This window comes from Oncorhynchus clarkii, chromosome 33, assembly GCF_045791955.1.
Source record: "Oncorhynchus clarkii lewisi isolate Uvic-CL-2024 chromosome 33, UVic_Ocla_1.0, whole genome shotgun sequence".
In the NCBI taxonomy this organism is placed as follows: Eukaryota; Metazoa; Chordata; class Actinopteri; order Salmoniformes; family Salmonidae; genus Oncorhynchus; species Oncorhynchus clarkii.
In genome coordinates this window covers 5,958,866-5,986,459 of record NC_092179.1, presented here as the reverse complement: position 1 = coordinate 5,986,459, position 27,594 = coordinate 5,958,866, and the positions used below count along the sequence as shown (strand labels likewise).

Below are 27,594 nucleotides of genomic sequence, written 5' to 3'. Positions count from 1 at the left end.
CCACAGTACACACACACACACACACACACACACACACACAAAGCGAGAGAGCAGAACTCAAGAACCCTTATGTACTGAATGTTCAACAGGGGTAATTTGTCATTCAAGCAACTCTTTCTCTCCCATTTGATTACTTGGTTCTCTGAGAAGCTGTGCTGATATATCTAATAATAGCAGGCAAGTCCATTGAAACACTAGTGTGGGTGAATGAGTGGGGATGGTTTATTATGTAGAGTTTAATGTGTATACACTGATCCTTCTAGGGCCAAACAGACAGGTTTGGCTCTTGGCCAGAAACACATGGGCCTGGTACTACATTGACTGGCACGATAGATTTTGTACATACTGTATTAAAGCAACAGTTGGCCAGTTATAACTACGGTAGTTTGATTACCCATTTAGTAATCCTCCCGAATGAAGGATGAACTGTGATTAAACACCATGAAAATAATCAGTTTAAATTAGATTAAGCATATTAATCTGATATGCCTTGCCACCTCCAGGAAAATATTTGATGAAATTAAACACACAATAGCCTCCTGAGTGTCACAGTGGTCTAAGACACTGTCTAAAGCACTGCATCGCATCACTACATACACCCTGGTTTGAATCCAGGCTGTATCATAACCGTCCGTGATTGGGAGTCCCATAGGGTGGCGCACAATTGGCCCAGCGTCGTCCGGGTTTGGCCAGTGTAGGCCATCACTGTAATTGACTTGCCTAGTTAAATAAAGGTTACATTTTGTATTTATTTTTCTGATAGCAAATCAATGCTATTGAAAAACAGACTACAAAGTATCCATTCTATTCTATATCTAAGCAAACATATTTATATTGTCCTCCCACCCACACACACACACCCCTACAGGACTCAGAGAGTCTGGTATTCTACTACTGGGCATTGTTTGACGGCCACGCCGGCTCCGGGGCTGCAGTAGCAGCCTCCAAGCTCCTCCAACACCACATCGTCGAGCATCTCCAGTCTGTCCTCGAGGTCCTAAGGAACCATGCCGTTTTACCGCCCACCATCTTCGGTGAGGAGTCTAACCACCACATGACCCCCGGGATCCACCGGGCCACCCTGACTCGGGCCGCGTCACTCCGTGGAGCCGCTGGCGCCCCCAGCTCCCCCTGCACCCCTCCACCACAGAGGTTCTTCACAGAGAAGAAGATCCAGCACGATAGCCTGGTGATGGGAGCCATGGAGAACGCCTTCAAGGAAATGGTGAGTATCTGCCATGGCTGTTGTTGTTGCGTTGTGTGCATCTCAGTGAGACGCTATTGTTTGAGGGAGAATATCAGAGTTGCGGAGATGTTGCCTCTGTCCTGGTTAGATGTGCCTTGTAGGTATTTTTCCTCACAGACCTCTCCCTTCCACCTCAGCCCCGACCCGTCATCCCACCACCATCTTCACCCATTTCTTTACCTAACGTTTAATTTATTACATGATTGAATTAAACCTTGCAACAATTAAACCATTAATAACCTGGGGCACCACGGAAGCATTCATTTATATAGAGCTGTTATCTCCTGAATCCACTCTCTTAAAGATCTGAAGATCTTTTGTATCAATAGCAGTCAATTATTAATCGTCACCTCGATCGGTCTCATTCTGATTGTCGTAAGTACTTGGTTATCTGCATGAACCCTAGTTGAATCAGAAATACACAAATTGGCATAATTATTTATTTACTAAATACCTAAATAATCACACAGAATTACACTAGTGAGCTCCGCCTGAAACGCGGCCAATAGAAGTATGTTTATTTTAACATTTACATTTTGTTCATTTAGCAGACACTCTTATCCAGAGTACATTCAACTAAGGTAGATAAACAACAACATATCACAGTCCTAGCAAGTAAGACGTTTCTGTAACCGTTACGGATTAAACAAACAACTAGAGCTGAACAGTTTTTTCTAGTATACATCGTTTTTCCTATACTGACCACTTTTGTGTAATTCCTTGCTCTGCTGAGTTTCTGATTATCGCCACGGTGTGCTTTCTGTTTGTTTTTATACAATTTATTTTACGCACCAGTGCATAGTCTGTCTTTTACGCACGCAACTCTGATAGAGTATCTTTTACCCATGTCCTTTGTATACATTCCTGTGTGCTATTTTTCGTGTTGCCTTCATTTTTAATGTTTTTCATGACGTGATAATGTTGTAGATTTGTTTTGTATATAGTTATTTACCTGTCATGTGACATTTACCTGTCCCCACCCCTATTTCTAGACACACGTCAGCTCCCGTCCACAACGCTGCCTAATTTTTTTATTAAATAGATTTTAAAATACCAGTATTTTGTAGTTTATTTTGAGACATTGATCTTAATGGTATTTTGTCATTGTATTTTGTAATTTTTACCCAGCCCTGATTACAGTCAGTTACCAACAGCTGTTTTTTAGGCAGCTAGGCAGCTTCCTCATAGTAAAGCTAGGCTTTACTCATAGTATTTTTTATATTCAGACTCAACGCTCCTCATCGCTCAGAAATGGTATACTGTATATGGCCTCTAGGTGGCAATATAAGTTAATATAGGATGCTCTCAAGTCTCCCACCCTGAGCTTCTTCCCATGTAAATTTAATCTGCCTTACTCAAGCTTATCCCATCTCATGTTCCCCTAACATTTAGTAAGGCTAAGGCCAGTGAAACTGCCTGCATTTTGAAGAGCCTGAGGCTCAATCACCCAGGAGCAAGATACTGTAACCTTTAAAGAGCATTACAGCTGCAGGGCTCAGTTAAACTATCCATCAGGGCAGAAAGGATGTATAGTACAGTAGTATGGGAGATGAATATATGAACATATCCTTTCTCTAGACTGAGTACACTGGTAGGCTTACTCCGGCTGACCTTACTGTATGCGTTGGCTGTTTTTTTTAAAACTCATACCGACTTAAACTGTCTTCCAACTGGAGGTCGACCAATTATGATTTTTCACCGCCGATACCGATACCGATTATTGGGGGGCCAAAAAAGCCAATACGGATTAATCGGCCAATTTTTTCAAATGTATTTGTAATAATGACAATCACAACAATACAGAATGACCACTTATTTTAACTTAATATAATACATCAATAAAATAAATTTAGCCTCAAATAAATAGTGAAAAATGTTCAATTTGGTTTAAATAATGCAAAAACAAAGTGTTGGAGAAGAAAGTAAAAGTGCAATATGTGCTATGTAAGAAAGCTAACGTTTCAGTTCCTTGCTCAGAACATGAGAACATATGAAAGCTGGTGGTTCCTTTTAACACAAGTCTTCAATATTCCCAGGTAAAAAGTTTTAGGTTGTAGTTATTATAGGAATTATAGGACTATTTCCCTCTATACCATTTGTATTTCATTAACCTTTGACTAATGGATGTTCTTATAGGCACTTTAGTATTGCCAGTGTAACAATATAGCTTCCGTTCCTCTCCTCGCTTCTCCCTGGGCTCGAATCAGCAACACAATGACAACAGCCACCATCGAAGCAGCATTACCCATGCAGAGCAAGGGGAACAACTACTAGAAGGCTCAGAGCGAGTGACATTTGAAACACTATTAGCACACGCTAACTAGCTAGCCATTTCACTTCGGTTACACCAGTCTCATCTCGGGAGTTGATAGGCTTGAAGTCATAAAGAGCGCAATGCTCGACACACAACGAAGAGCTGCTGGCAAAACGCACAAAAGTGCTGTTTGAATTCATGTTTACGCGCCTGCTTCTGCCAACCACCGCTCAGTCAGATACTTGTATGCTTGTATGCTCAGTCAGATTATATGGAACGCAGGACACGCTAGATAATATCTAGTAATATCATCAACCATGTGTACTAGTTAACTAGTGATTATGATTGATTGTTTTTTATAAGATAAGTTTAATGCTAGCTAGCAACTTACCTTAGCTTACTGCATTCACGTAAGAGGCAGTCTCCTTGTGGAGTGCAACGAGAGAGGCAGGTCGTTATTGCGTTGGACTAGTTAACTGTAAGGTTGCAAGATTGGATCCCCCGAGCTGACAAGGTGAAACTCTGTCGTTCTGCCCCTGAAAGAGGCAGTTAACCCACCGTTCCTAGACCGTCATTGAAAATAAGAATGAGTTCTTAACTGACTTGCCTAGTTAAATAAAGGTATAAAAAATAATTAAAATAAAATACAAATCTGCATATCGGTGCCCAAAAATACCGATTTCCGATTGTTATGAAAACTTGAAATCGGCCCTGATTAATCGGCCATTCCGATTAATCGGTCGACCTCTACTTCCAACCCCCACAGAGTTTGAAAGGATCTATTTATTGTTGCATATCTTTACTTTGTCTCAGAATGTCCTGCATTTCCCAGCAAAAAATGTATGTACTCTTTGAACTTCGGTCTGGTGGGCGGGGAGGGCATTATCATGGCAGTGCCTTTAGCTGCCCCCGTCTGTGCTGTTCAGAGTCATCAGATGGCCGATCAGCATCCAAGCAGAATGCGTAGGAGAGAAACCCCCCCCCCAGCTCCTCTCTCCCCCACAGACACCTTCTGCACAGACAGTACACACAGCAAACACACACACCTTTCACAGTTCAGTGCACCTGCTTAGCCCCAGATCACTGTTTCTTGCCTTTTAGTTTATTCTCTTCCTTAGAAACCTCTGAAGGAAGTCTTATTGCTTTAACTAGGTGTTAATTGCATGTTATATTTGTATTATGTCACCTATTAGTTTCATAGATTTTGGGGGGGGGGGGGGGTTTGGGGGGGGTCCAAATTAAAAGCCAACATGTTATTCACTGTATTCACATCTAATTTCAGGTTGACTAATGTGTGTGTGCGTGTGTTTTCAGGATGCCCAGATAAAGAGGGAGAAGCAGGTGTATAACATCACTGGAGGATGCACAGCACTGTGTGTTGTTTATCTGCTTGGAAAGCTATATGTGGGAAACGCAGGAGACAGCAGGTTAGTGTGTGTGTTGTATCTATCCTGATTTGATCCTGAACTGCTTTGTCCCAAAAATACACAATCCTACTCTTAACATATTGGTGGTATGCTAGGCTAATCTAACATGTCAGTGTTTCCCCTATATTCATTTTTTTCATTTTGTTAATATTTCTTCCAAGAGGCTCTTTTTAAAGGGATAAGTGTGAGATTTTGGCAATTAAGGTCAATGTACTCGCCCCCATGGAAATCGAATTAGCATAATACAAAAATCCACATAAAAACCCCTCAATTTAAGCTGGAGATATTGGATTTTTTTCAGATTGGATGAGTCTCAATCCATGGATCTGTGACAGCGCTAGAGCAGTGTTTGTCAGACCATGAGACATCCCAAAAATCTGTCTTCTTACAAAATTGTCTGTTGTGTCCGAACGGTTTGGACTACAAACTATTATGACCCCTCTATGTAAAGGTGAGAATCTCACCCCCACAAGCGTCTTGGGTCCAAAACAGTTTGGGCTACACGCTAATGCCCACATGCTTCACAAGACTCATCTGAAGGTCCTCACTACCTGTTAAAAAAATCTATGAAAGTATATATGGAGACAGTTTAGTGCCAAAATAAGCGGTTAGATACATGTAATATATATATATATATATATATATATAATCTTATATCTCAGATATAGGACAGACACTTCAGAACAAACGTCCTCTAGATGTTTTTTTGGGGGGGGGATTGTCTGTTGTTCCATGTATGGAATCTGTTATGCAATTGCATTTGTATGGGCTAATAGCAGTAAGTCCCCCCCCCCAAAAAAATAATAAACTAATTGTTGGTATATCTTTTTTTTTATACTTCAAGCAGTCTTAAAAATCAAATAGCAAAAGGATCCTTGGTATGACCTTCCATGTAGCTTAGTAGAACCCCCTACCCCAGTTTAGATAGGCCTTAGACTTTAATGGGTTAGTACAATATTTTGTTTCTACTTACCCAGAGTCAGATTAATTCATGGATACCATTTTCATGTCTCTGCATGCAGTTTGAAGGAAGTTAGCTGTTTCTGTAGACTTCCAGTCATTTTTCCAATGCTATGTAGCATTGGCTCGCAAAACTACCTTCAACTTCCTTCAAACTGCACACAGAGACATAAAAATGATATCCATGAGTTAATCTGACTCTTGGTAAGTAGAAACAAAGTATTGTGCTATCCCTTTAAAATATAGGAAAAAATGAATGTAGGGGAAACACTGACATCTTAGACTAGCCTAGTGTACCGCCAGTATGTTATGAGTAGGTTTGTGTATTTTTGGGCCAAGGCAGTTCAGGATCAAGCTCTCGACTTAGTGCAAGATTTTGGCAATTATCTCTGTAAATTCATAGTGACAGGTTACAACATACTGTACCAGTCAAAAGTTTAGACACACCTACTCATTCTAGAGTTTTTATTTATTTTTACTATTTTCTTCATTGTAGAATAATATTGAAGGCATCAAAACTATGAAACAACACATATGGAATCATGTAGCAACCAAAAAAGTGTTAAACAAATCAAAATATATTTTATATTGGAGATTCTTCAAAGTAGCCACCCTTTGCCTTGATGAAAGCTTTGCACACTCTTGGCATTCTCTCAACCAGCTTCATCTGGAATGCTTTTCCGACAGTCTTGAAGGAGTTTCCACATATGCTGAGCACTTGTTGGCTGTTTTTCCTTCACTCTGCAGTCCAACTCATCTCAAACCATCTCAATTGGGTTGAGGTCGGGTGATTATGGAGACCAGGCCATCTGATGCGGCACTCCATCACTCTCCTTCTTGGTCAAATAGCCCTTACACAGCCTGGAGGTGTGTTGGGTCATTGTCCTGTTGAAAAACTAATTATAGTCCCACTAAGCGCAAACCAGATGGAATGGCGTATCACTGCAGAATGCTGTAGTAGCAGTGCTGTTTAAGTGTGCTTTGAATTCTAAATAAATCACAGATAGTGTCATCAGCAAAGCACCATCACACCTCCTCCTCCATGCTTCACAGTGGGAACCGCACATGCGGAGATCATCCGTTCACCTTCTCTGGATCTCACAAAGAAACGTTGGTTGGAACCAAAAATCTCAAATTTGTACTCATCAGACCAAATTACAGATTTTCACCAGTCTAATGTCCATTGCTCGTGTTTCTTGGCCCAAGCAAATCTCTTCTTATTATTGGTGTCCTTTTGTAATGGTTTCTTTGCAGCAATTCAAACATGAAGACCTGATTCACTCAGTCTCCTCTGGACAGTTGATCTTGAGATGTGTCTGTGACTTGAACTCTGTAAAGCATTTTTATTTGGGCTGCAATCTGAGGTGCAGTTAACACTCCTTTCCTGTGGCGGTCTTCATGAGAGCCAGTTAAATCATAGTGCTTGATGGTTTTTGCTGCACTTGAAGAAACTTTCAAAAATCTTGAAATTTTCCTGAATTGACTGACCTTCATGTCTTAAAGTAACTCTTTGCTTATTTGAGCTGTTCTTGCCATAATATGGACTTGGTCTTTTACCAAATAGGGCTATCTTCTGTATACCACCCCTACCTTGTCACAACACAATTGATTGGCTCAAACGCATTAAGAAGGAAAGTAATTCCACTTTTAACATGCCACACCTGTTAATTGAAATGTATTCCAGGTGACTAGCTCATGAAGCTGGTGGAGAGAATGACAAGACTTAGTGCAAAGCTGTCATCAAGGCAAAGGGTGGCTACTTTGAAGATTCTCAAATATAATATATATTTGGATTTATTTAACACTTTTTTGGTTACTACATGATTCCATATGTGTTATTTCATAGTTTTGATGTCTTCACTATTATTCCACAATTGAGAAAATAGTAAAAATAAAGGAAAACCCTTGAATGAGTAGGTGTGTCCAAACTTTTGACTAGTACTGTATATGTTTAGCAAACAGAGTGAACAGTGGCGCGAATGAGTGCCCTACAGTGCAGAGGCATTCATCCGTTTTATTTCAGGTGGTCCTACATAATTACATTTTCATGCATTTTGGCTACATTTGCCATCCCCTGCTGAAAGAAAATCTGTGTGTACATTATTAATTGTACCCTTAAGTGCTGAAGGCACCATAATAAATTGTGTTGTAAATGAAAGAGTATGTGTGGAGAAGACTGGCAGTTACAGGATGTCTAAATACCTCGGGTCCACTGACACTGTACTGTACGCACCCAGGAGTGAACATAATATTATGCTCAGTGAAACCATTCAAATCCAGGTATATACTGTACTATATACTATATACTGCCTACATGCACACTGTAAAGGGGTTACCATGAATTTGACAGCAATTTACAGGCAGCTCAGTGGCAAGTAAAATTAAGTATTAAATATTACAGTACACCTACTGTAATATAAATACGGTATCAAAGCAAGTACTGGGTAATGACACAGTACAATACCATAAAATTGACTTTATTATACTGTAAAAAAAAGTCAATGCTTCCTTAAGAGAAGAGGGGTTTGTATTTCTGTATTTTACTATGATTACAAGGGTTTGGTTCAAGCAGGTTGGCTGCTAGGGAAACTGACTTGCCTAGTTAAATAAACGTTGAATAAAATCATATAAAAAAATGAAAGGAAATGTGCACAATCCATATTTTCTTTTGATGTTTATTTTATGGTAGAATGTACCTCAATTGGGGATTTGCACCATTCTGCTTGTATTTTTTATTGTTATCTTTATTTTGTGTGTGTGTGTGTGTGTGTGTGTGTGTGTGTGTGTGTGTGTGTGTGTGTGTGTGTGTGTGTGTGTGTGTGTGTGTGTGTGTGCTCATGCGTTTGTGCGTGTATCCCCAGGGCGATCATTATAAGGGACGGGAAGGTCATACCCATGTCCACAGAGTTCACTCCAGAGTCAGAGAGACAACGGCTACAGTTCCTGGTGAGAAGAGAACCGTGGCTCACTTTTTTTCATGGACACCAGTCATTTACATTTATAATATATAGCTAGCTATGATTTATAAGTCAGGATACCTTGGACTCTGCATGAAAGGTTACAGTGTGTGAATCTATACAATATCATGAGACTCCCTTGTTGATTTTTCTTTTGAGCTTCAAGGATATTTTAGAAATGTCTGACAGATTGCCTTGGCTGTCAGGGCATAGATGGCCCTCTCTGAACATAGCCTAGCTAATGTAATGTAACCTTTTCTGTCTGTGTGCAGGGCTTCATGCAGCCTCACCTATTGGGAGGAGAGTTCACCCATCTGGAGTTCCCCAGGAGAGTACAGAGGAAGGAGGTGGGCAAGAGGATGCTCTACAGAGACTTCACAATGAATGGATGGTCAGTACACTTCATCTACCAGATTGAATCCTCCCAATTTGTTACAAAACACATGTAAACTCAACAATACAGCCTTCTAAAAGCAGTCTCTGTATGGGTATCTTTCCATCATCTTCATCCACTGTACTGTATGTAGGCCTACCTATAGTTATTGTGCGCCTGTTCTCTCTACCCTATATAGCTATACTTATCACCCTCCTTTTTTCTCTCCCTCTCCATCTTTATTCATACCAAGTATCTATCACTATTGCTCCCCTTTTTCACTCCATCGTAATTCACCCTAAGTATCTCTCCCTCTATCCCCCCCTTTACTCCCCTGGTGTGTGTGTCAGGCACGGTGCTGTGTGCAGTACTAGCATGGTTGCTAGGCCCACCAGGCAGGATGGGCGGTGCTCTCTCTGTTTTGTGTCTCTGCAGTGTGTTAAAGGGATGGATGGTGTGTGCTTAGTGCGTGTACAGACACCCTTCCTCCTTGTTCGTTAGATGAACCGTGGAGGAAGGGGAGAGAGAGAAACAGGGGGAGAGACAGAGGGAGGTAAAGAGATGCATGGGTAGGGGAGAGGATGAGAGAGGCTGGGCTGGGCTGGGGATGAGGGCAGAGGCAGCATGTGGCTGGTGCTACAGTGTGGAGCTCCTTTATACAGTGGTGAAGCTCTGCTCTCCTGGGACACAGCATGCAGCTCAGTTTGGACCAGGATGGACAAGACAACTCACTGTGGGGAAGCAGGCCATGTCTCATAATGCGTTATGTCTAATCCTCTGTATTTAGAGCAGCCAGGTCACACCAAATCCACTTCAGTAATCAACATGTGTCGGGGTCCCCAGGATGTCAGGAGATGCCTTCAATACCGGTCACTAGGGGCAACGTAAGCACCTATTACCATGGAGGAATGGCTTAAACCACGCTACGACTCCGAGGATTGCGGGTTCAATCCCGGTGCTAGGCACTTGTTTAAATGTTTTCTGTTTTAACCCTGTCCCTTACCTTATCCAGTTTGAATTCATGTTTAACGTAAAGGGACATTTCACCCTGGCTCTGCATATAGTCATTACTATTTTTTTGTCATAAACATAAACAATGATCCATACCACAAGCATTTCACTGGTAGTCAGGAAGTTTTGACTTCCTGTGTATTTGTCTGCTCATATGGAACCACAAAGTCCGACATTCATAGCGAATGCAGATACCGCTCCGCTAGGTAGATGGGGCGTGCCACAAACTTGGATTTAGATGATGTTGTTACTTCGAAAGAACAACACACAGTAATCTCAGTACTTCTCTATACCAGATTTCTTGGGGAAACGTTTGAAAACGTTTGTCATCATGCCAGTGTGGTGTTCTGTGCTAATTAAAAATTAGTTATCTTTCACTGTTCTACCTACCAGAGATTTACCCTGATGCTTCCAGTGGCTTGTGGCTATGAGGAATGATGTTTACGGTGACCAAAGATTATCAGAGGGATTTTTTTAGGCTGAATTGATGGGGAATTCATTTCGACGCCAGCTTTTTTCCCTTCACAACAAAACAGAAGATTCTCAATTTAAGGTAACCTACGATTAGCTAGCTTGCTAGCCTAGCTGGACTAAATTAGCTAGCTCGCTACAGTACTGTATTGAACTCTGAAAGCCATCAGTTAAATCGCATAGCTATCTTTTGGATACATACAGTGGGGCAAAAAAGTATTTAGTCAGCCACCAATTGTGCAAGTTCTCCCACTTAAAAAGATGAGAGAGGCCTGTAATTTTCATCATAGGTACACTTCAACTATGACAGACAACAAAATGAGAAGAAAAAAATCCAGAAAATCACATTGTAGGATTTTTTTATGAATTTTTGGGGAAATTATGGTGGAAAATAAGTATTTGGTCAATAACAAAAGTTTATCTCAATACTTTGTTATATACCCTTTGTTGGCAATGACAGAGGTCAAACGTTTTCTGTAAGTCTTCACAAGGTTTTCACACACTGTTGCTGGTATTTTGGCCCATTCCTCCATGCAGATCTCCTCTAGAGCAGTGATGTTTTGGGGCTGTTGCTGGGCAACACAGACTTTCAACTCCCTCCAAAGATTTTCTATGGGGTTGAGATCTGGAGACTGGCTAGGCCACTCCAGGACCTTGAAATGCTTCTTACAAAGCCACTCCTTCGTTGCCCGGGCGGTGTGTTTGGGATCATTGTCATGCTGAAAGACCCAGCCACGTTTCATCTTCAATGCCCTTGCTGATGGAAGGAGGTTTTCCCTTAAAATCTCACGATACATGGCCCCATTCATTCTTTCCTTTACACGGATCAGTCGTCCTGGTCCCTTTGCAGAAAAACAGCCCCAAAGCATGATGTTTCCACCCCCATGCTTCACAGTAGGTATGGTGTTCTTTGGATGCAACTCAGCATTCTTTGTCCTCCAAACACGACAAGTTGAGTTTTTACCAAAAAGTTATATTTTGGTTTCATCTGACCATATGACATTCTCCCAATCTTCTTCTGGATCATCCAAATGCTCTCTAGCAAACTTCAGACGGGCCTGGACATGTACTGGCTTAAGCAGGGGGACACGTCTGGCACTGCAGGATTTGAGTCCCTGGCGGCGTAGTGTGTTTACTGATGGTAGGCTTTGTTACTTTGGTCCCAGCTCTCTGCAGGTCATTCACTAGGTCCCCCCAACATCTCCCATGTACTTCCTGATAAACTCATTCACTGTATCGGTATATATTATTTTCTGAAGCTACTCTGAACTAATCCCAGTCCGCAATCTAGAAGCGTGGATTCCGATTGGTCAGACCAGCGTTGAATAGTCCTTACCATGGGTGCTTCCTGTTTGAGTTTCTGCCTATAGTAGGGGAGGAGCAAGATGGAATCGTGGTCCAATTTCCCGAATGGAGGGTGGGGGAGGGCCTTATATGCATTCTGGAAGTTAGTATAACAATGGTTGAGAGTTTTAGCAGCGTGAGTACAACAATCAATATGTTGATAGAATTTCGGGAGCCTTTTCCTCAAATTTGCATTGTTAAAATCCCCAGCTATAATAAATGCAACCTCAGGGTATGTGGTTTCCAGTTTGCATAAAGTCCAGTGAAGTTCTTTGAAGGCCGCCGTGGTATCGGCTTGAGGGGAGATAGACCACTGTGGCTATTATTGACTAAAATTATCTCGGGAGATAGTAAAGTCGGCATTTGATTGTGAAGATATTCTAGGTCGGATGAACAGAAGGACTTGAGTTCCTGTATGTTATCACAGTTACACCATAAGTCATTAATCATAAAACATACCTCTACCCATCTGCTTCCCGGGGAGATGTTTGTTCCTGTCGGCGCGATGTACTGAGAATCCAACTGGCTTTACAGAGTCAGACAGTATGTCTCGAGAGAGCCATGTTTCCGTGAAGCAGAGTATGTTACAATCTCTGGTGTCTCTCTGAAAAGCAACACTCACCTTGAGCTTCTCAACTTTATTATCCAGAGATTGGATATTAGGTGGGTGATGTGCACGCTTCCTAAATTGGACCAGAAGACCCGAGTATCTCTCCTCCGCCGGTGTTGTTTTGGGTCAGCCTCTGGAATAAGTTAAATTGCTTTGGGGAGAGCATCAAAGATTCTGCTGCAGGGAAGTCGTAATGCCAGCATTTGTTCTGGTGAGTTACAGCCGTTCTAATGTCCAATAGTTCTTCCCGGCTGTATGTAATGACACAAAACAATTCCTGAGCTAATAACGTAAAAATAGTACCTAAACAAACAAAATACTGCAGTTTCCTAAGAGCTAGTCACGATGCTGCCATCTCCGTCGGCGCCATCATTTTAGCTCCATTCAACCCCTCCCATCTATGTCTGAACACCATCCATGTTTGATTTCTATTTTCCATATATTTTTCAACCGCTCTGTGATGTTTCACAAAAGTTCTGAACCTTTCTATTCTCAGATTTTACATATTGTAAATAAAAGAAAATGTTTTGCTAAGAGTATTATTATATTATTGATCGATTGACTATGACTTTTTAAATTACCCAGCAGTGCAATTTGCAGAGTTAGCTCCAGGTAAATGTTGCAATTCTTCAGCCATTCCTGAACCTGTGACGAAAAACAAGTTACATATGGACAGGACCAAAATAAATGATCTAATGACTCTGCCTCCTCGCAGCAAAATCTGCAGAGCTTGGAAGATTGTATCCTCCATATATATAACATTCTATTGGTTGCAAGAAGTTCTGAATCAGCTGTTGTTTTGCGTGTCAATTCATAAACCATGTGCCATGGAATCGGTACATTGAAAATCTCTTCCCAACTATTTTGCAATTTATATGGCACAGCTGTCAATTTTTTGGTCCTTAAATGAAATTGGTATATTTTTTATTCATCACAATTTTCTTTAACCATTTATGTTCTTTAATGCAGGGCCGACAGACAAGTTCCTTACTTTTCCCCCTTCTACTTGCCTCTTCCATTTTTGTGGTAATGCTGCAATTTGTTGTTTGAAATTTTGGGTAGAGCAGACATTTCCATATGTCTGTGTTACCTGCATGTGTGGCATAACTCCACCAGTCCTATTTATGATCAAATATACAAAAACAATACCTTTTTAAAAAATTTGATTGAAAAATACTTTTTTTTAAATCAATTAGCATATTTGAGTTTACCCACAATATTTGTTGTAATATTTGTTCTGTCTTTTCAGGTGGATTAAATTGAAATTGCAACCAACTTTCTAAGGCTTGTTTAAAAATAACGATATTTTGGAGATTTCGTTTTCTAATAGCCGAAAGTGAGCAGTTGTAATCTGAACAAAAGGAAAGAGGCCATTCTTGAACATGGGGTGAGACATTCTTACTAATTTACTAGAGAACTATTTCAGATTTAAGTATAACTTTTGTTTGACTGATGCCTTTAGTGAGATGCTTTAATATTTAATGATTTATGCCCTCCGAAATTCATATTCGTTATATGAATAGGCCCTTTTAATTTTGTCTGGCTTGCCATTCCAAATAAAGTTGGATATTTTTTGTTCATATAATTTAAAAAGCAGGTCACTTAGGTGTAGGCAAAACCATACGCAAATAGGTAAACTGTGATATGACTAAAGAGTAAATCAGGGTGATTTTTCCACAAATAGGTATTTTCCTTTCCATGGTAGCAAGATCTTATCTATTTTTGTTAACTTTCTATAAAAATGTATTGGAGTGAGATCATTTCTTTCTTTCGGGATATGTATACTGAGTATGTCCACATCCTCGTCAGACCATTTTATTGGTAAACTACACAGTAATGTAAAATGTGAATTTTTTAATGATCCAATAAGTAATATAGTACACTTTTAATCCAGAGAGGTTAGCAAAATAATCTAGATCCTCTACGAGGCTGTGGAGGGATTCTAATTGTGGTTTTAAAAGAAAACATGAATCATCAGCGTACAGCCACAGATTTCTAATCTCTTAATATTATTGTTGGATCTAATTTTAACAGCTAACATTTGATGCCAATAATAAATAATATGCCTGTCACGACTTCCGCCGAAGTCGGTTCCTCTCCTTGTTCGGGCGGTGCTCGGCAGTCGGTGTCGCCGGTCTCCTAGCCATCACCTATCCACTTTTCATTTTCCATTTGTTTTGTCTTGTCTTCTCACACACCTGGTCTTTATTTCCCTCATTACATGTTGTGTATTTAAACCTCTGTTCCCCCCATGTCTTTGTGCGGAATTGTTTATTGTAAGTGCATGTGCACATTTTCTCTGGTGCGCAACGGGTTTTGTACCCATTTGTTTATTGTTCTGGTTTCCGGTGGTTTTATGTATAAAACTGCTCTGTTGATTACCCAGTTTTTCTCTCCTGTGCCTGACTTCCCTGCCGCCAGTTACGCAGTCACTTACAATGCCGATAGTGGACAACTTGTTTTATATTTTTTGCAGTATTTCTTAAGTGACTTGTTGCAAACAGAATACATGTTTTGGAATATTTTATTCTGTACCTGCTTCCTTTTTTTCACTCTGTCATTTAGGTTAGTATTGTGGAGTAAGTACAATGTTGTTCATCTATCCTCAGTTCTCATATCATTAACATGACCATGCAATCAGTGCGATCAGTATAAAATAGCCACAAGCATGACTAGATTTTTTTTCAGATCTTGCACCTCCCCTTCCAATACACTGAAAGTTGTCATAGGGTGCATTGTTTGTGGACACTTATTTGTGAAACATCTCACTGACCTAGAAATCCCTCGGACATGATCAAAACAAACCCATGGTCCCCCAGGGTGAAATCCCCCTTTTAACCGTCTCTAAACCATGAGCTACAGCTCAGAGGATTGCGGGTTCAATCCCAGTGAGAGGCCCTCGTTTGTATTTTTTCTGTTTTAACCCTATCCCAAACCTTAACCCTTACATTAACCAGTCGGAACGAATGCCTTAACTTAACTGTTGAGTTTTGACTTTGATGGACAATACTGAAGTGAGACCGTGAGATCTTGCTGGTTTAGAGAGATCCGGCATTCTGCTGGGATGTGCATGCGTCTACGCACTCCATTCACTAATTCATGTCCTTGGGAAGGCAGAGTGGTTATAATGAGTGAGACAGTGTTTCACCTTCATCACTGTAGTGTACCCAGAGCCCTGGGTCTTGCACGAGGAGAAAGGTAGACTTAACGGAGAGATGTGGGCTGAGCAGAGCCTGTCTGTTTAAATATGCTGTTTGATGTTATGAGAGTAGAGTATATTATCATTACCACAGTGAGCTGATTCAGGAAGGTTCAATAGCGGCTAGACGAGGAGGGGGAACTTGTTCAGTATCGCTCTCCATTATATGGATGTGTACTGGTATTTTTTTAAGCTATTTCTCTGGATGGTACAGTTTCTCTATGGGTCACATTAAATGTTATTATATTGTTATTGTTATTATATTGTTATTATTAGAGTAGTCAACATGATCTGCCCTTCCAGTGTAGGAATAGAGGAATAGAATGAGATTCTCTTTATTTCTATTCCATCTTCGGTATTGTGTACTACTGCAATGTTCTTTGTGTCCAGTCACAGTAGTAAACAAGCCTTCATAACAGCCTCCCAGTCACTAACCACATTTCCTCCACAGTTTTTATGCTAGTAAATTCCTGGCATATAAGAGAAAAAAACAAGACGTGTAATGGAAACAGGAAGTGTCGGTACAATTTCATAAATGTTGACAGACAATTTGTTCGTTCGACATTATATTTTTGTGTAGATAAAATTAATAATGCAACAAAATGTACATAGAACCACAATCATTTCAAGGTAAATTTGCAGTCACGCGATATTACTTTGTGTGCGAATTGAAAAAGCATGCACAGTTTAGGCTACAGGTTGGTGAAAGTGCACGGTGATGAGCTCAATGCTCCTTTCCAATAAATATCAAGGGTCTTAATTTGTATGATGATCGATGCTTAGCTGCCATTAACAAACAATTATCCATCCCATGTCCACTTTATCAGCGAACTGTTGTCTAGAGAGCATGTGCGAAAACCAGTTTGTGCAAGTTTGTCATTTATCGCAAAAGTTTGTGTGACAAAACGAGTGGACAATGTAATTCAATGGAAACACAGGCGACATAAGCGGTCGCTAAGGGGTCTCCGACGACAGTTTTTTGGAAGTCAGTCGAGGTCTCAATTTATTGATGAGAGTTAGAATAGTATAATATACAGGGTGCAACTTTGAAATTCGGTTGTGCATCAGCATTTTTTAAATTTTTTATCTCATATCCGTCACTGACAGTGACTCAATTAACAATTAAAACTGCAAAAACAAATCTCCACTCCCACCATGGTTAAAATGGGTAGAATTGCAGGAAATTTGCTGTAAAACTGCAAAAAATGTCTGCCCCATGACAAAATTTGTAGAACTGCAGGAAATTAACTTTAAAACAAATGTTTCTCTCCGCCATAGGGGGGTTTACCCGCGATTTGGTTTGGGGTATTATCAAATGTTTTACCCGCAATTTGGTTTGGGGTATTATCAACAATAAAATACTTTGAAAGCAGTATACTGCACCATACAAACACCAATCCCATCAATTTCATCCATTTATTTAGTAGGATTATGGTAACATTGAATACAGTCAATTCTACGGTATTGTAATGTGTGTCATTACACAGTGCTTGCATTGAGTGTATTTAGATTACAATACGTGTACTGCAATATGAAATACAGTAACTTACTTGCTAGTGAGCCGCCTGGAAATTACTGTGAAATTCACGAAAACTCCTTTTTAACCTTTATTTAACTAGGCAAGTCAGTGAAGAACTAATTCTTATTTACAATGACGGCCTACCCTGACCAAACCCGGACGACGCTGGGCCAATTGTGCGCCGCCCTATGGGACTCCCAATCACGGCCGGATGTGATACAGCCTGGAAACGAACCAGGGACTGTAGTGATGCCTCTTGCACTGAGATGCAGTGCCTTAGACCACAGTGTGTGTATGTGAAACTAGAGAAAGGGTCATGATTAAACTTGCTGACTGTGGCTCTGAAGAACCATAATGGCTCCCTGGCCTGTTATAAAGCAAAGAAGGAAAAACTAACACTAACTAACAACTCTAACATAATTGAAATATCTCTCTGAGGTCTCCATCTGCTTCCCTCGTTCTCAGCTGATTTTTACTGTTTCTTTCTCCGTCATCTCGCTCCATCTCTCGCTTTTTCTCTCCACCTCGCTCTCCCTCTCCTCCCTTCAGCGACAGGTATAATGAGGACCAGCAAATACAGTGTGTGTAATGCTCAGCGCTATAAACGCTGAAATAAAAACCCATTATTGTCTCCTCTTTCCACACAGGGCATATAAAACCATAGAAGATGAGGACCTGAAGTTCCCACTTGTCTACGGCGAAGGGAAAAAGGTTGTTTGTGTGTGTGTAACGTGCGTGAATGCGAGAGAGTGTGTGTGTCTGTGTTTAAATGTGGATGTGAACAGAATTTATAACAGAGTTTATTACATAGGAAAAAAGTATGTATATCTTAGTTTAATAGTACACTAACTGGTGTCTTTAAAACTCTTCCTCAGGCCAGAGTAATGGCCACCATAGGCGTGACCAGAGGTCTTGGTGACCATGATCTTAAAGTCCATGATTCCAACATCTACATCAAGCCTTTCCTGTCCTGCTGTCCAGAGGTAAATCCAATTATGATGCACTGTGTGTAGCATCCTGGCACCATTCTATGCGCACGCACGCACGCACGCACACACACACACACACACACACACACACAATCAATCAATCAATCAATCAATCAATCTTGTACAGTGCCTTGCAAAAGTATTCATCCCCCTTGGCGTTTTTACTATTTTGTTGCATTACAACCTATAATTTAAATAGATTTTTATTTGGATTTCATGTAATGGACATACACAAAATAGTCCAAATTGGTGAAGTGAAATGAAAAAAAATACTCGTTTCAAAAAACTCTAAAAAATAAAAGCCTGGAAAGTGGTGCGAGCATATGTATTCACCCCCTTTGCTATGAAGCCCCTAAATAAGATCTGGTGCAACAAATTACCTTCAGAAGTCACATTTTTAGTTAAATAAAGTCCACCTGTGTGCAATATGTGTCACATGATCTGTCACATGATTTCAGTATACATACACCTGTTATGAAAGGCCCCAGAGTCTGCAACACCCCTAAGCAAGTGGCACCACCAAGCAAGCGGCACCATGAAGATCAAGGAGCTTTCCAAGCAGGTCAAAGTTGTGGAGAAGTACAGATCAGGGTTGGGTTATAAAACAAATATCCAAAACTTTGAACATCCCAAAGAGCACCATTAAATCCATTATTAAAAAAATGGAAAGAATATGGCACCACAACAAACCTGCCAAGAGAGGGCCGCCCACCAAAGCTCACAGACCAGGTAAGGAGGGCATTAATCAGAGAGGCAACAAAGAGACCAAAGATAACCCTGAAGGAGCTGCAAAGCTCCACAGCGGAGATTGGAGTATCTGTCCATAGGACCACTTTAAGCCGTACACTCCACAGAGCTGGGCTTTAAGAAAGAGTGGCCAGAAAAGCCATTGCTTAAAGAAAAAAATAAGCAAACACATTTGATGTTCTCCAAAAGGCATGTGTGAGACTCCCCAAATGCATGGAAGAAGGTATCTGGTCAGATGAGACTAACATTTCTGGCCATCAAGGAAAACACTATGTCTGGCACAAACCCAACACCTCTCATCACCCAGAGAACACCATCCCCACAGTAAAGCATAGTGGTGGCAGCATCATGCTGTGGGGATGTTTTTCATCGGCAGGGGCTGGTAAACTGGTTAGAATTTAATTTTGTCACGAAAAGATGCTCGACTATGCATATTCTTGACAGTTTTTGAAAGAAAACACTCTGAAGTTTCAGAATCTGCAAAGATATTGTCTGTAAGTGCCCCAGAACTCATTCTACAGGCGAAACCAAGATGATGCATCAACCAGGAAATGATCAGAATTTCTGAAGCTCTGTTTTCCATTGTCTCCTTATATGGCTGTGATTGCGCAAGGAATGAGCCTACACTTTCTGTCGTTCCCCCAAAGTGTTAGCAGCATTGTGACGTATTTGTAGGCATATCATTGGAAGATTGACCATAAGAGACTACATTTTCCAAGTGTCCGCCTGGTGTCCCTGCGTCGAAATTGGAGCGTAAAGCCAGGTGCAATTATTTTTCCATTTGAGAGCAAGGAGAAACCAGGCTTCCACGAAGGATATATCATTGAAGAGATATGTGGAAAAACACCTTGAGGATTGATTCTAAACCACGTTTGCCATGTTTCAGTCGATATTATGGAGTTGGAATGATGGATGGCGCTAAATAAAGGCATATTTCTTCAAAGGTAAGTTATTTTATTTGGGCTTTAATAGTTGCCTGTTTCAGCCTTCCAGAGATTTGAGATTGTTTTCCTGGGACGGAGACAGTGTTGTTAACACCTTCCAGCAGGACAATGATCCTAAGCATCCTGCTAAAGCAACACTCAAGTGGTTTAAGGGGAAACATTTAAATGTCTTGGAATGGCCTAGTCAAAGCCCAGACCTCAATCCAATTGAGAATCTGTGGTATGACTTAAAGATTGCTGTACACCAGCGGAACCCATCCAACTTGAAGGAGCTGGAGCAGTTTTGCCTTGTAGAATGGGCAAAAATCCCAGTGGCTAGATGTGCCAAGCTTATAGAGACATACCCCAAGAGACTTGGAGCTGAAATTGCTGCAAGAGGTGGCTCTACAAAGTATTGACTTTGGGGGGGTGAATTGTTATGCATGCTCAAGTTAGATTTTTTTTGGTCTTATTTCTTGTTTGAGTGAAACAATCTTCAAAGTGATAGGAATGTTGTGTAAATCAAATGATACAACCTGGAATTAAAATAGATTTTTGGGGGGTTTGTAAGGCAACGAAATAGGAAAAATTCCATGGGGGGTGAATACTTTTGCAAGCCACTGTATCCAGCTCACGCCTTGTGCACACATTATAGCTCAGTTTATGATCCAAGTAGCTCGACCGAGTGAAAGTGTTGTTTTTTCAGTGGATTGGCTAACTGGGTTTGTAACAGCGAGTAAAGACAAAAGTTATCAGACTCGTAAATAGTTCAAGGAAGGAAAGAGCGATGCATAATATTTTGGGCCTTGCTTGGTTCCTGGAGTACTTTTGCCCACCTGACTCATAGTTCATCTTCATCTCACTCATAGTCCATCCATTGAGTCCGTCTCATTCAGTCTGATTATTTGCAGCTCTTTATTCATTACACAGGCAGTTCAACCAGGGTCTCTCTACCTCTCTCTCTCATATTATGGTGCCATTATTATCGTGTTATCGTCTTTAAATCAAAGGCAGAGAGAATAGCTACAGTAGCCTGCTCCCACACAGTTGTATGGTATGATGATAGAAGAGTTGGCTAAAGCACATACACTACGGGTTCAGGGTGTACAGTACCACAGTTCTCCTGTCATGGTCAAACCAAGGTTGACTGATATCAGACTCAGAGATCCTATTCGATTATATATGTAATTGGTGTTCTCTCCTGAATAAGACCCTGTTGTTTGTTACAGGTGAAGGTGTATAATAGGGTTCCCTAACTGGTGGGCAGGCCGCAGGTGGTTTTATCTGGCACCGTCAAGTTTTCCCATTTTTATTGTTGGACATAAGACTTTCAAAAACACCAGGAAATTAGCTCCAGATGATTTAATTATTTAAAAAAGTATTCCCAAGCATAATAGAGATACACGTGATCGTATACAAATTTAAGCAAGTTTTGAAATGATTATGTTTATAAATGTTCGGGCTTCTTGCAGTCAATTTGCAGTCGGGCCACGGCTGAATCTAGTCTGCTATTGTTGTTATTGTGCACAACCTGGCCCATTTTGTTGTTATTCTTTCTAGGTGACGGTGTACAACCTAAACCAATACGAGCACGGTGCTGACGACGTCCTGGTGATGGGAACAGATGGCCTTTGGGACGTCCTCTCCAACAAGGAAGTCAACGAATCAGTCTCCACCTTCTTGGCCAACTGTGACCCTGACGACTTATACAGGTGTGTCTGTGTGCAAGTGGACCTGCGTGCGTGTAAAAGTACATTTTTCAATAGTTTTCCATGACATCCTTCGCATATTGTATTATGCAATTTTGTAAATTGAGTAAACATCCAATATCTTACAAAGTAAATACAACTATTGACAGTGGACCATTTTTGCCAACACACCCCTCCACTTCATGTCTGTGACCAGGTACACGATGGCTGCTCAGGATCTGGTGATGAGAGCGCGGGGAGTACTGAAGGACCGAGGCTGGCGGATCACTAATGAACGACTGGGATCTGGAGACGACATCTCCTGTTACATCATCCCTCTGATGTACGGAAACCGCCAACCCTAGAACCACCTACAGGCCATGAATGGAGCAGACTCATATCTCTATGGCAGGCTCCCTCCTCAACCAGCAGTACTGTACCCCTCTCTTTTTGACTCTCTCTCTCTCTGTGTCACCCGCCTCTCAGTGCTGTACTATAAGTGATAATCCTTCAAGATGTTACAATGTTCCCTTCTTCCCTAAACAGGTATGAGCTTCAGATTGTGGTATGTGACCTGAGATCCCAGTCATGTGATGCTGACCTGTGCAGCTTTGTTTCCTGCTTTGCCACAGTGTGGCTTCAGAGGAGTCACTTCCTGAAGCACAGTGTTTCTTTCAGACCTACCAAGGTTGAGTACAGACAGGTGTTTGTCTGGCAGAAAGTGGTTTTTACTAAAAGTATGTTGTTTTGTAGTATGTAGTTTTCTAAAACATCTCACTCGTCTCAACTGGAAAGGGAGGCTGAACTTAGTGAAGATCACATTTTTTGACTTGATGTAGCCTATATAATGAAGATAGATTATGTATCCTTCACCATAATCTGACTGAGCAAGGTGCAATAGTTTACTATGGTACTGTTTGTCTATGACTTGATCTTGTTTTTTCTCATTGGTGTAAAAATGGTCATAGTCATTCAAAAAACAATAAGTTAAGAGTTCTATCTTATAATGTATTCATAGACCAAGACCCACGTTCTGTTACAAATCTTATGATGCAGCTGTATATTTATTTCTGTTAGATCATTATTTTAGGCTGATAATGTTCAAGATGTTTATTTGCATGTAATGCTGCTTGCTTTGGGAAATTGATGGAGATATAGTGGTTCAGACTGAGCCCAAAGAAAAGAGATGTCTTTGCTGAAGGACGTTTTGGGGTTTCATATACTCAATGGAATATTAAGTATGTTGGCCTACACCATTGCCACTTCAGTTTGTGCCATTCTATGCGTATTTTACTTTTCAATATTGTAAGAGGATTTATTTATACTGACTGATGTATTGTCACACTTGATCCTTGAATTCAGTGCCAGTAATCCACTTATGTCATACTGCACCATTGTTTTATTATTTTCACACATACCATGATAAAACATATGAATTGATGTAAACATACTCTATAATTTCCGACATGTTACATTTTGGTGACATTGTCAGCTTTGATGTATTGTTGATGGTGGCTGAAGTTCTGGATGAAGTTTTCACAGATGCCGTGCTCGAAGATGGTTTCCTAACATAAGATACTAAGTTCTGGCTCTTGACTCTGCCATCTACCCATCAGACAATGTGCTACGTTTAGGGCTATTTCCAATCAGATCTGCCTTAACCCACGATAGCTGACAACTGCATAGCAGTTTGTGTTTTTATTTAGATTTAGATTATTTTTGAGGTGTAACATCGTTGGAGCTGTCAAATCAGCAAGTGACTCCCGGCATTATACCTATCGCAGACATTGCCATTGGACGCACAAGTCGCATTAGTATAAATCCCATGCAGCCTTGTTGTTTCAAGCTCAAACATTGGAATGTGTGCTGTAATCTACACCCCAATTAGGCTGAAATCAATCCTTATTAATTTGTTTAATGAGTTTCAATTTGAGTGTCACTTTCTATATAGCCTACACTTTCTCATTCTGGACTTCTAATGCGGGTGGGTTGTATAGACAGGTGTGGTTTGGTGACATGATGAGAAGAGCTGCTCCAACGCAGTTACACCTCTGACATCACCTAAACAAAAGCAAGGAAATTGCTATGCAGTTGTCGGTCATGGCAGGTTTACGCTGAAATGGATTGAATAGGCCTGAAAGGTCTTGCACAGTCAAAATCATGTTTATGAAATTTGATGATATTTGGATGAAACCAGATCAAAGTAGGATGACCAAAGTATGAAAAATGACTATTGCTTCTACATTGATGAAAAGTTTGATCATATAGTTACTGGTCCATTCCCCCATTTGGATTCAGGAGGCGGATCATTAAGGGCTTTTTGTGACATTACAAAATCCTCTCATTTTAATACACCAATTTAAATAGGTATCGCCTTGTAACCAATATCGCAGAGGGGAGTGGTTTAGGTAGCTAGTCTAGTGGTGCTACAATTTGACTGCAGCATGTCTGCAAATACAATGAGGTTTCCCCTATTCATCTAAGGCAAATATACTTCGATTTGTACTTTCATCTGTGTCTGGTGTTAGCTAGGAACTGGCTAGCTCGGTCTTCAGCTAGCATGGAACAAAAGCGGGGGAAGGGTTCCCCAAAACTCAAGTAATTACACATGTCAAACGGGAGATTCATCTCTATTAACTAACTATCGTTAACTAACTATCGTTAATAGTCATGTTATATGGACATTGCCTGACTCCCCGGACAGTAAAAAAAAAAAAAAAGATACACTCATCTAGTCCCGGGTCAGACCACCCTTTGCCTCCAGAACAGTTTGAATTCCTTAGGGCATGGATTCCACAAGGTGTCGGAAATGTTCCACAGGGATGTTGGTCCATGTTGACACGACAGCACCACGCAGTTGCAGCAGATTGGACGTGGGCACGTGTGGTACGTTCATGCTGTGAACAGGTTTGGTCAGTGACAATGTTCAGATACGCTGTGGCGTTCAATCGTTGCTCAATTGGTATCAAGGAACCTAATATGTGCCAGGAAAACATTCCACACACCAGTACATCACCAGCCTGTACCGGTTGACACCAGGCAGGATAGGTCCATAGACCCATTCTGCTTACGCCAACTCCTGACTCAACAGGAACTAGGATTCCTCGGACCAGAGGATGTTTTTTCACTCCTCAATTGTCCTGTGTTGGTGATCGCGTGCCCAGGGGAGCCGCCGCTTCCTGTTTTTAGCTGATAGGAGTGGAACATGGTGTAGTCATCTTCTGTAATAGCCTATCCTTGACGAGGATTGACGAGTTGTGCTTTCCGAGATGCCGTTCTGCACACTACTGTTGGACTGCGCTGTTATTTGTCTGTTTGTGGCCATCATGATAGCTTGTACGATTCTTGCCATTCTCCTTTGACCTCTCTCATCAACAAGCTGTTTTTGCCCACAGGAATGCTGCTGACTGGATATTTTTTTGTTTGCTGCAACATTCTCGGTAAACCCTAGACACTCGTTTGTGAAAAGCTCAGTAGGGCGTCCGTTTCTGTGATACTGGATCCGGTGCGCCTGGCACAGATAATCATACCATGCTCAAAGTTGCATAGGTCACTTGTTTTAGTCATTCTAATGTTAAATTGAACAGAAACTGAATGGCTCAATGCCTGTCTGCCTACTTTATATAGCAAGCCATGTGACTCAGTGTCTGTAGGAGCATTTTTTGTGAAACCATGTGCCATTGCTTTGTGTATCAGCAAATTTACTTGAGATAATCTCACCGCAACACTGCGTCCATGTTGCTTGACATACAGTTGAAGTCAGAAGTTTACATACACTTAGGTTGGAGTCATTAAAACTCGTTTTTCAACCACTCCACAAATTTCTTGTTAACAAACTATAGTTTTTGCAAGTCGATTAGGACATCTACCTTGTGCATGACAAGTCATTTTTCCAACAATTGTTTACAGACAGATTACTTCACTTATAATTCACTATCACAATTCCAGTGGGTCAGACGTTTACATACACTAAGTTGACTGTGCCTTTAACCAGCTTGGAAAATTCCAGAAAATTATTTCATGGCTTTAGAAGCTTCTGCTAGGCTAATTGACATCATTTGAGTCAATTGGAGGTGTACTTGTGGATGTATTTCAAGGCCTACCTTCAAACTCAGTGCCTCTTTGCTTGACATCATGGGAAAATCAAAATAAATCAGCAAAGACCGGCAAACATTTTTTTTAAAGACCTCCACAAGTCTGGTTCATCCTTGGGAGCGATTTCCAAACGCCTGAAGGTACCATGTTCATCTGTACAAACAATAGTACGCAAGTATAAACACCATGGGACCACGCAGCCGTCATACCGCTCAGGAAGAAAACGCGCTCTGTCTCCTAGAGATGAACTACTTTGGTGCGAAAAGTCAATCCCAGAACAACAGCAAAGGATCCTGTGAAGATGCTGGAGGAAACAGGTACAAAAGTATCTACATCCACAGTAAAACTAGTCCTATATTGATTGACATAACCTGAAAGGCCGCTCAGCAAGGAAGAAGCCACTGCTCCAAAACCGCCATAAAAAAACCTGACTACGGTTTGCAACTACACATAGGGACAAAGATCATACTTTTTGGAGAAATGTCCTCTGGTCTGATGAAACAAAAATAGAACTGTTGAGCATCGTCATGTTTGGAGGCAAAGCAAGCCAAAAGAACACCATCCCAACTGTGAAGCACGGGGGTGGCAGCATCATGTTGTGGGGGTGCTTTGCTGCATGAAGGACTGGTGAACTTCACAAAATAGATGGCATCAATAAATGGCAACATCTCCAAACATCAGTCTGGAAGTTAAAGCTTGGTTGCAAATTGGTCTTTCAAATGGACAATGATCCCAAGCATACTTGGAAGGCTACCTGAAGCATTTGACCCAGGTTAAACAATTGAAAGGCAATGCTACCAAATACTAATTGAGTGTATGTAAACTTCTGAACCACTGGGAATGTGATGAAAGAAATAAAAGCTGAAATAAATCCTTCTCTCTACTATTATTCTGACATTTCACATTCTTAAAATTTAAGTGGTGATCCTAACTAAGCTAAAACAGGGAATTTTTACTAGGATTAAATATCAGGAATTGTGAAAAATTGAGTTTAATGTAATTGGCTAAGGTGTATGTAAACTTCCGACTTCAACTGTAGGCTTTTTTCAAGAACTGTCAGTAAAGGTGAGTTCCCCACCCACTCAGCCTATTAGCTCCCTGCCCACTCAGTGTGTCTTTTCAGGCTTCCTGGCTGTTTGACATGAGAGAAAAAGGAGTTACTCAGATATTGAGCATTGTTATTGTAGAAGAAAAACATATATATATATACATACAGTGGGGCAAAAAAGTATTTAGTCAGCCACCAATTGTGCAAGTTCTCCCACTTAAAAAGATGAGGCCTGTAATTTTCATCATAGGTACACTTCAACTAAAAATCCAGAAAATCACATTGTAGGATTTTTTTAATGAATTTATTTGCAAATTATGGTGGAAAATAAGTATTTGGTCAATAACAAAAGTTTCTCAATACTTTGCCATTGACAACAAAGTTTATATAACAGAGGTCAAACATTTTCTGTAAGTCTTCATAAGGTTTTCACACACTGTTGCTGGTACTTTGGCCCATTCCTCCATGCAGATCTCCTCTAGAGCAGTGATGTTTTGGGGCTGTTGCTGGGCAACACAGACTTTCAACTCCCTCCAAAGATTGTCTATGGGGTTGAGATCTGGAGACTGGCTAGGCCACTCCAGGACCTTGAAATGCTTCTTACGAAGCCACTCCTTCGTTGCCCGGGCGGTGTGTTTGGGATCATTGTCATGCTGAAAGACCCAGCCACGTTTCATGTTCAATGCCCTTGCTGATGGAAGGAGGTTTTCACTCAAAATCTCACGATACAAGG

General features: G+C 40.9%; 1 protein-coding gene across 1 annotated transcript in view; it reads left to right on the top strand.

Moving 5' to 3' along the window:
- The window catches only part of LOC139393240 (protein phosphatase 1H-like), a 51,905-nt gene extending 24,927 nt beyond the window's left edge, over positions 1–26,978 (top strand). The window contains exons 3-10 of the mRNA XM_071141709.1: positions 869–1,225; positions 4,815–4,927; positions 8,749–8,833; positions 9,117–9,235; positions 18,019–18,082; positions 18,247–18,354; positions 21,591–21,742; positions 21,936–26,978. Of these exons, the coding sequence (XP_070997810.1) occupies positions 869–1,225; positions 4,815–4,927; positions 8,749–8,833; positions 9,117–9,235; positions 18,019–18,082; positions 18,247–18,354; positions 21,591–21,742; positions 21,936–22,083 (1,146 nt within the window). The 3' untranslated portion in view covers positions 22,084–26,978. The remainder of the gene's footprint in view (positions 1–868; positions 1,226–4,814; positions 4,928–8,748; positions 8,834–9,116; positions 9,236–18,018; positions 18,083–18,246; positions 18,355–21,590; positions 21,743–21,935) is intronic.
- Positions 26,979–27,594: the final 616 nt, after the last annotated feature.